The following is a 9348-nucleotide window of genomic DNA, read 5'->3' as shown; positions in this document are numbered from 1 at the left end:
GCTGACTTCGATGCTGTCTCCTCGAAGCAGTCTTCGTTGACTGCTTCGTTCGAATTGGAACGGGGCTTAACATGGCGTACTGTCCGCGAAGACGTCAACGAAGCTGTCTAAACGGTAAATTGGAACGCACCCAAAATTTGCTTTTACGAGGCGTGTGAATAGGGACACCCACGTCAGTGCAACATGCGCTTGCAGCGCCCCGGCTCGCCCAGAGCGCTCTATCGCCAACCGGTTCTTTCCCCGACTAGCAGTTGAAACGACGCTCGGGTGACACAACTCACTGCTGAGAGCGAAGTTTTCTCTCGTATTCCGTGGTTCTGCTCTGGATCCTGTTTTTCTGTGAGCCGCTTTTACGCTGGTGGTCGTGCGTGCGTGCAAGTCGACTGTGTCGAGACGTGCAGTTAACCAAAAATAGCTGGCGGTGTGTGTGTGTGTGTGTGTTTGCAAAGACGGCCGAGGACCTCGTGAGCTACAGCGAAAACATCTCTGGGAGCCTCAGAGCAGCCTCTGAGAGGGTCTGTCTGCCTTCGCTCATCGCGTTTGTCGTGTCTCCTGCCTTATAGTGTGTCCGGCACCCGCTGTGTCTAAAGTTACGTCGGACGTATCCCGACCTCAGCGGCTAAAGATACGTCGGACGTATGCCGATCTCTAAATCTAAAGGTACGTCGGACGTATCCCGACCTCAGCGGCTAAAGATACGTCGGACGTATGCCGATCTCAAAATCTAAAGATACGTCGGACGTACGCCGGCCTCGGAAATATTACGGCACGTCGGACTAAAGTCTGTGCTCCGATGAAGGGGCTTTACGGCGGACGTGGCCGATACCCATAGGCTAAAGAAAGGTACGCCGGACTTAGCAGGTGGATGACAGTACAGGCTAGTCGGACGCACCCGCAGGCCGCGCTGCAGATATATTCTGAGGTTGTGCTATGAGGTTCCCTCTTGAAATGCAAATCCGGTGCCACGGAGGAAGAGCCTCTCGTGTGGTCTCATGCGATTCACACTGGGCGAGATTGCCACAATGCAAGGGGTGCCTAAATGTAGGAAATTTACCACTGGGATATTGGTCGCACGATTGTTCATCTTGTTGGCCGTCTGTTACGCCGCAACATCCTGCCTGGTTTCGTGGCGACGAGACACCGCCTCGAACTTTGGATGTGAAGTTCTAGGTTCGAATCGTCCTGTCCCAGCTTTCTTTTTTAACGAAGACAACCGACATTGCTACGCATTTTTGCGTCATTTTTAGATGATGGACCTTCCGAGGTGCCAGCCGCCACTCTCGCAAGTTTCCCCCCGCTCACGGCGCGAAAAAAAGAGGGCCATGTGCAGCTTGTGAATTACGTCTGTGTTGAGCTTGTGAGTTACGTCTGTGTTGAGCTTGTGAGTTACGTCTGTGTTGCTTTCAACAAGTCTGTGCTTCCTTGACCAGCCAAAGCAGTGTTTTGCAGCGGCACAACCCACAACTGTGAAAAATTCACTCTGTGTGCACTGCAGTTAATTTAACTTTTTGTTGCTCTTTCATAATGAGCTTACGATGAGCCTGTCCTACGATTCTTCCTTCGGAGTGACTGGCTGGCTAAATTCCACTATTTAAACCGCATTTTTTTCACGGTGTGGTTGGTTGGTGCAGTGTTTATTTCGTGTAATGAAAGCAGCGTAATAACACTGCAGTTCATCATCTAAAAATGGCGCAAAAATGCGTAGCAATGTCGGTTGTCGTTAAAAAAAAAAAGAAAAGCTGGGACAGGAGGATTCAAACCTAGGACTTCACATCCAAAGTTTGAGGCGGTGTCTCGTCGCCACGAAGCCAGGCAGGATCTTGCGGCGTAACAGACGGCCAACAAGATGAACAATCGTGCGACCAATATCCCAGTGGTAAATTTCCTACATTAGGCACCCCTTGCATTATGGCAATCTCGTCCAGTGTGAATCGCATGAGACCACACGACAGGCTCTTCCTCCGTCACACCGGATTCGCACTTCAAGAGGGAACCTCATAGCACAACCTCAGAATACATCTGCGGGTGCACCCGAGTAGCCCGTACTGTCATCCACCGGCTAAGTCCGGCATACCTTTCTTTAGCCTCTGGGTAACGGCCACGTCTGCCGTAAAGCCCCTTCATCGGAGCACGGACTTTAGTCCAGCGTACCGTAATATTTTCGGGGCCGGCGTACGTCCGACATATCATTAGCCTCTTGCTATCTGGGTACGTCCGACGTACCTTTAGACACAGCGATAATAAAACCAGAATCATGCGCGTATGCTAATTAATCAGTGATTTAATGTGTGAAACTTTGTAGGAAACTTAATACCGTGCAGAACTCTTTCAGTTTTTATAATGTGGAGAGGCCGTCACGGCGATAGAAAGCAGCAAGGCTAGAAAGCTTGCTCGCTTCTTGACAGTTGCTCATTCTACATCTCCACAAATCAACTTTTCTAAATTAACGATGTGTACCACTGTTTCAGGTGACCTACAGGGAGAGCATGTTCTTAACGTTATATCCGCTGCGTCAACCTCTTGGCCAGCACCTTCTCTTGTGCTTGGAGCACACTTGCCAGAGTAGGGTCATTGAGCAGTTGCTGCTTTGACTGTGTTGCCAGCATATAAATGAAGGGGGACTGATTTGTGGCCTTGTGCGTGATGACTGCCAAGTTGAACTCAGTGAGATTCCCCTTAATTTTGTTCACGCGTAGTCGAAATAATGGAGCACAACCTTCAAGGTTGTCTGGGAGGACACCAGACATCGCTGGGAATGGTGGTGATGGACAGTGCCGGCTGCAGCAGTACTAAGCGCTGTTTGGACATCACTAGGAAGACCGGGCCAGCCACAAGTTCGATGAGGGTGCAGGAGCAAGCATTTGTGTTTTGGTTTGCGATGACAAAAGCGATGAACAAACAAAAAAATATTTGAAAACTTTAGAAGATTTGAAGATCTGAAGATCTTATTTGAAGATCTTTAGAAATGCGTGAGCTTCTCATCCATCACCCTTGCACACTTTAGGCTTGGCTTGGTGCACACACCATGCTCCTATTTCAGAAATTCACAACAAAACGTTTCTCGCACGTCCCTCTTAGTGCCAACTGTGCTTAGAGCACTCTGACTGATTGATTTTAGGGTTTAATGCACCAATGCAACGCAGGCGACGAGGCGCACCGTAGTGGAGGCCTCCGGACCAGCAGGGGATCTTTAAAGTGCGCCAAAATCTCGTACACACGGGCGTTTTATCTTGTCGCCTCCATCAGAAAAGCCACTGCCGCGGCTGGGAATCAAACGTGCGTCTTCGTACTCAGCTGCACGCCTTAGCCACTGAGCCGCCGCAGCGCATTGCGCTTAGCACTCTGAGTGGTCGTGTTTGCTCGACTTAGCAGAAACGTTGGCTGTATGCCGGCTTTTGTTGTTCACAACTATCAGCATTTTGTGGCCATTATTCTTTGTCCTTATTTTACCACTCGCAGCGGCTGCTCGATTCTGCGTGTGCAGGCGGGTGTGGGGGATCAAAGAACTGTTGAGACACTGTGCACTACTGAAATGGTGCTGAGCTCCACCTCAACTTGTCGTCTCCTGGCAACATCGCCAGCCTTGCACATGCAGCTAGTTCCACGCTCAAAGGTAACTCTTCTCTCCACTCTCATTCTCTGCTCTTCTATCACTTACTCTGTTGACAGACTGACCTCGATCAGCTTGAAATTTTACCAACATGCCACATCTATTGCTTCGCAACAAAAAAACTGACTGGAACAGCAGCAAGTCAGGAACTTCAGAATCAAGGCACCAGTATTGTAGTGTGACTCCGCACCCCTATAGTGTGCCATCAAAAAAAATTGTCACAGCTTGTGCTAGTGGTTCAAGGCTGGAGAGACAGTGTTGTGTCTCCCTTCGTTGGGGACACACCTCATGAATTTCTGAACTTGCCACTGAAAGTTTTCCATTACTGGCAGGCCCAGACCGTTTTGGCCGCAGGCTTTCAGATCTTTCCCAATGTGGATTGCAAGAACACGTGCTAGAACCTGTGGCAACCGGCTTCACAAACTTGGCGTCTGTAGTGTGAACTCAGGCTCCCAACTTCAGGCTCAAACACAGGTGAGCTGTCAAGGAGAACAGTACACGAGAGATCACGCCACAAGCACAGTCGCGTAGAGACCGGTTTCGTAACACGAGGGATGCAGGTTGTATTGCGGCCACGGGAGGCACTTTTTCCCCTGGTTTGTCTCTTTTTCCTTCATGTGGCAGTGTTCTTTTGTCTATTTTTAAGCCTAGTTTAGGAAGGTTAGATATCGCTTTTTTCGTTCTTTTATTATTTATTTCCAACCTCCCAAACCCATGTACACATTTGCCTTCCTGTCTTGTGATGAGGCAGCCTGGGAAGGTGAGATGGAATTGGGTTTGCATGCTAAGAGCGCTTAAACGTGTTGTAAGGTTTTTTCTTGCTTCAAAATTAACCAATTTGGCTCTAATACTTGTGAAAATTCCTATCTGCCCTTTTTTCTTTGCAGGTGTTGCGCACACATGCCAACACCTTTTTGTTTTTTTTTCCAAGTGGCTGCGCATATTGTTCCCTGCCACTGATAACCCCATACCCCTGGGCCTTTGGGGTGGCCGAGTGGTTAAGTTGCCAGTTTCCCGGCATTAAGTTCCAAGGTTTGATGCCCAGCACCGCCCTAACCACATTTTTTTCTTCAGGCACGCACTCTCAACACCTACTGGTGGGCTGCTTGCCCCCCCCCCCCCTTCCCTTCGCCACTTTCCCTCATACTTCTTTGGCTAGCATTTTCCCCCTGTACACTTCTCCGATAGTGATAGTTTTCTGGTAATGCTCCATGGCGGAACTGAAAGGTTAAACAGCTGCTCTTCTAAAAACACTCACTTTGCCAAATGTGCAGTCACACAGAGGCAAAAACTAGGGCTCATATTGGTTGTATTTACTTCAACTGCGGAACGGTGCAATTAGCGGTTCCATGTACGCTTAGAGCAGTGAGGCTTCTCCTTAGCTGCATGCAAGACATTTCTTCATGGATGGGTTGCAGGAGGAGGAAATAACAGGGAGGGTATCAGAGTGAAAATCATTTAGGTCAACAAATTGTTCGCGCAGTTCAAGGTATGATATAATCCATTTAACAAGTGTGCAAGGAAAACCGAGTTTGTTTAGTTTAAATATCAGTTTAGAGTGAGAGATTTTGCCAAAAGCATTGCTAAAGTCAAGGAAAATTACGTCAATTTGGCCTGATGCATCTATCCTAGAAGAAAAGGAATGGGTAGTGGAAATTAGTGGAGTGGTGCAGGACAAACCCTTGTGGAAGCCGTGCTGGTTGGGGGGGGGGAGAAAATGTTGCGCTTATCTGGGAAATCAACTATGTAGTTAGCGATTACGTGTTCCATGAGCTTACAAGAAGAGCTTATCATAGATATAGGCCAGTGATTTGGCAGCAATGCGTTATCACCTTTTCTAAACACCGGTACAACATGAGTGATGCGCCAGTCTGAAGGGACAATGTCAGTTGAAAAAGACAAATGAAAAATAGCAACCAGAAAGCGAAGTAATGATTCAGCGTAGCGGCGCAGAAACACGTTAGGAATGTTATCCGGCCCGCACGAGCATTTTGAATCCAAGTTTAGAAGAATCGAAAAAATGCCTTCAAATGTTATAAATTCTGCGCTCATATCAACCATGTTAAAACTTAATGTGTTATAAGGAGGAGGCCTTGAAAAAATGGAATGGAAGTATACGTTGAATTCATTTGTGATTTCCAGTTTGTCCCGAACGACCTTTTTGCCTATTTTAATGCATTCAACAGTTTTTTTGTTTTTTGGAGCGGAGGTGGCGCCAGAATTTGGATGGCGAAAGTATTAGAGAAGTAAAATTTTTTGCTTGCGCGAATAGATAGCAAGAGCTTTAGGTTATGAAGGTGTTTATTAGTTCCCCGTTTTTTATTCGCTTAATTTTCTGTAATAGTTGAATATCACGATTAATCCAAGGTTTAGCTTTCTGAACGTTTTTCTTTTTGTTCGGAACAAACCTTATATTATATATACAGTGCTATTGATTATACACAAGTGCTATTTTTTTTTTCCTTTCGTTGTCTGTTGAGTCAAATTTTACCTCACCGAATTTCCGCTTCAACGAAATGTTTCACACATCCTGTCAATTTTGCTGTAGTGGGATTTGACGGTAGTCAAAATATTCTATGCTGATTAGCAAAACACTAAGCAAAATTGGTGTCTGTGTGTAAATACTTGTGTAGGTACAAAAAATTCGATCAATCCACACGTTGCGGCGCATGGCAGTCCATTTTGCAAGCAGACCTTTAGCTGATGATGAAAGCAATGACAAAGCTCCCCCTTAAGGTTTCCAACCGGATTTCTTCTCTGGCAAAAGGCCAATCTTCGAGGCCCTGGTGGCATATTGGGCAAAGATGATGTAGATGTTTCTAAATTGAGCAAGTAGCATTAGTGATTGCTAAGATGGCTGAATTGCACGCTAGAGCTAACAAATCCAGCTAAACTAAACCAACCAATTAGCTACCGGTGATGTTTCAAGCTAGACCATTTCGTCACTTTAAGAACTGAGGTCCTATGATGTGGCACCATCCACAAAACTAGTGATGCTGACATTAGTGTAGAAATCGACAGTTAATGCAGCTGAATCCAATGGTTGGCATACTGTCCAAACTTGTATTTGAAAGACCATCTCTGTAACTATGGTGCTCTTCTGTTTCCAAATAGGTGCCACATGGAACACAAATGTGCTGTGCAGAAAATGGAACTGGAGTTTCCAAACCAACCAAATGACCCTACGTCCGTTGAAGTGTGGCAGGAGGTTTCGCTATAGGTCATTGAATGTATGGCTACTAGTCCAGCCATGCACGTTGGACATATTAGGGAAACAGTGGAGGGCCTCATTCCAAGAAAAAGCACTGATTTTATTTCACTCAAACTATAGATTGATAGCCTACAATCATTAGTTTCAGTTGTTTATCGCCATTGGCTAGGTGCGAGTTTGTGTGGGTGACATCACTGGTAAGATGTGGAAAAGTTTTTAGGGGCTCTGACACATCTTTCTCTTATTTACATTGCTTGCACTGTTAACTTTGTGGTGATGTGGTACTGATTTGGACAATTACAGCAAGAATTTTCATCACATGTCCAGCTGTTTGTTGATGCTGGAGCTTCATGTATTGGCTAAAGCAGTTCTTTGTCATTCTCCAGTCACAATGTACTGTATGTACTCGAATGTGGGGTGTTCGTTTCAATGAGCGTCATAAAATACTCAGTAAAAGGCATTGCAGGCAGAGTTTATCTTTAAGAAATAAGGGAATGACAACCAACACAAATTGCCCCTACTTCCTTTAGTGCTTGTGCTTGTTTTGCACATGTAGTGCTAACCGCTACTGGTATGATGTATCTGATCTCTTTTATAATAGAATGAGTGATATAGACCATTGGGACTTGTATTGGTATAGCGAAAAAGTGAAGACGGTATGTGAATTTCTGCATTTTATGAGTTCCACTTTATAATCCTTTTAAAACAAAGCCTGTTTGACTAATACATATGAGAAACTAATAACAGCAAAGTGTGTACGGCACATGAAAAGCGAGTGTGGCATCTCCTAAAATCTTGTCTGGCACAGAAGAGACTGGAAAATGCACGGAAGCAGAATGGACAGACGAGGTGGTTGAGGCATGCAGATTTGAAAACCAAAACAAATTCAGACAGGGGTGAAGAAAGTAACAGTAAAGGTTGTTCTTTCGCTTTCCTTGTCCCTGTCGGATTTTATCCTTTTGTTTCAATTTTAAAAATTGTCTGCAGTTTATTAAGTTATTGAATAATCGTGAAGCTACTTAACTTCAACCATTGCTTTGCAGAAGGCATACCTGGTGGTCGAATCGTCTGCATGCCTTCATCTGCCTGGTTTGAAACTGGCAATAGGCTTATAGCTGATTCTTTTAGTGTTAAGTGTGTGTACATTTTATGGCGCTGTGTTTCTTGCTTCCAGAAGATACGTTAACAGCAATCATACTACGGGCAACATCATTGATGCCTGAGGGCTGCGTTTTATCAATGTCTGTGGATGTAGCCTCCAGCCAGGATGTATGCTGCAGCCAAAAGACACAAGCCGCTATCACTACCAGTGCCATAGGTATCCGCCTTATTTCATGTAATTGCAAATGTGTCTGCCTCACTAACTGAATTTTTTTGCAGGTACGCAGTGTGCTCTGACGTTCCTCACCAGTATAAGCTCCCAAACAGAAGAGGAATTTCGAGGTTAGAGCTCATGTTTTTTCTTCTTTAAGAGCATTCCTGTAGAGCGGGTAACACAAGTTGAGAAAAAGAATACGCAAATGTTTTTATTTTCGCTATTTCTTGCTGCTTTGTGCAGTGTTGTACCCGGAAGCCATAAAGGTTTTGTCGTGTAGAATATAAATTGTTCTAAGCATGCTGCTTATATTATGTGCTTTGGGAAAAAAGGTATGTCAGTAACGAGCGCAGTGTTCACTCGAGCAGACATCATAAGCCCATCACTAGGTTTCGGGCTACTTATTCCAGATCCCAAGAGTGGAATTGTTATCAGTTAAAAGTAGATAGGCTCGCAAAGGTGTCTCTGTTTGAACACTTTCAGTCACAAGGTTATAAAGAATGCAATGTTTTAGTTTGCTTATTCTTTAAAGTTCATGTATAATTGAAGTCAAACTTACTTGTGAATAACTTGTCAAATGTGTAATGTCGAAACGTCTTTAAAAACCCTAGCAGTGGAACTTGGTACTTTGGCTTCGTCACGTTAAATCACTCATTGGAACTTTGCAATATGCAAAGGGTCTGCCACACATCGAGAAAGCGGGCACCTTAGAGTGCTAAGCAAACTGCGCTCCTTGACATTTACGTTAAAAGAGGTCGACGAATTTGAACCTGGCAATGTTCAATGCACGTCTCTGTCTAGCGAGGGAAGCTTAGCTGTACTACTAGAGGAGTTATCAGACATTAGATAGGATAGCATAGGGTTAAGTGAAGTTATAACAGGAGAAGGCTTCATGGAGCTGACTAGTGGGCATATTTTGTGCTAGAGAAGACTCCAGACAAGAGAGTTCATGGAGTGGGATTCCTAATCCATAGAGAATTAGGACGCAACATATAAGAATTCTTCAGCTTTTAAAAACCCTAGCAGTGGAACTTGGTACTTTGGCTTCGTCACGTTAAATCACTCATTGGAACTTTGCAATATGCAAAGGGTCTGCCACACATCGAATTACTTCGAATTAGCACGCAACATATACGAATTCTTCAGCTTTAACGAAAGTTGGAACCGTTGTGGTCAGGTTAAGTAAACATTACAAGTTAAAGATAGTACAGG

General features: G+C 45.0%; 1 protein-coding gene across 7 annotated transcripts in view; it reads left to right on the top strand.

Moving 5' to 3' along the window:
• The window catches only part of LOC144158708 (uncharacterized), a 31479-nt gene continuing 22131 nt past the window's right edge, over window positions 1-9348 (top strand). Inside the window, exons 1-5 of one of the 7 annotated variants that reach the window (XM_077689769.1) lie at window positions 150-515; window positions 3460-3613; window positions 3943-4084; window positions 7996-8139; window positions 8202-8264. In XM_077689769.1, coding sequence (XP_077545895.1) covers window positions 8037-8139; window positions 8202-8264 — 166 coding nt within the window. In that variant the 5' untranslated portion in view covers window positions 150-515; window positions 3460-3613; window positions 3943-4084; window positions 7996-8036. Of the gene's footprint in view, window positions 115-149; window positions 516-3459; window positions 3614-3942; window positions 4085-7995; window positions 8140-8201; window positions 8265-9348 lie in introns of those variants that run through there. The other 6 variants (XM_077689774.1, XM_077689771.1, XM_077689773.1 and 3 more) reach the window with 6 other exon arrangements.

This window comes from Haemaphysalis longicornis, unplaced genomic scaffold (assembly GCF_048455015.1).
Source record: "Haemaphysalis longicornis isolate Haplotype H1 unplaced genomic scaffold, Haemaphysalis longicornis Haplotype H1 scaffold_10, whole genome shotgun sequence".
NCBI classification, from domain to species: Eukaryota; Metazoa; Arthropoda; class Arachnida; order Ixodida; family Ixodidae; genus Haemaphysalis; species Haemaphysalis longicornis.
This window is presented reverse-complemented; position numbering and strand designations above follow the sequence as displayed.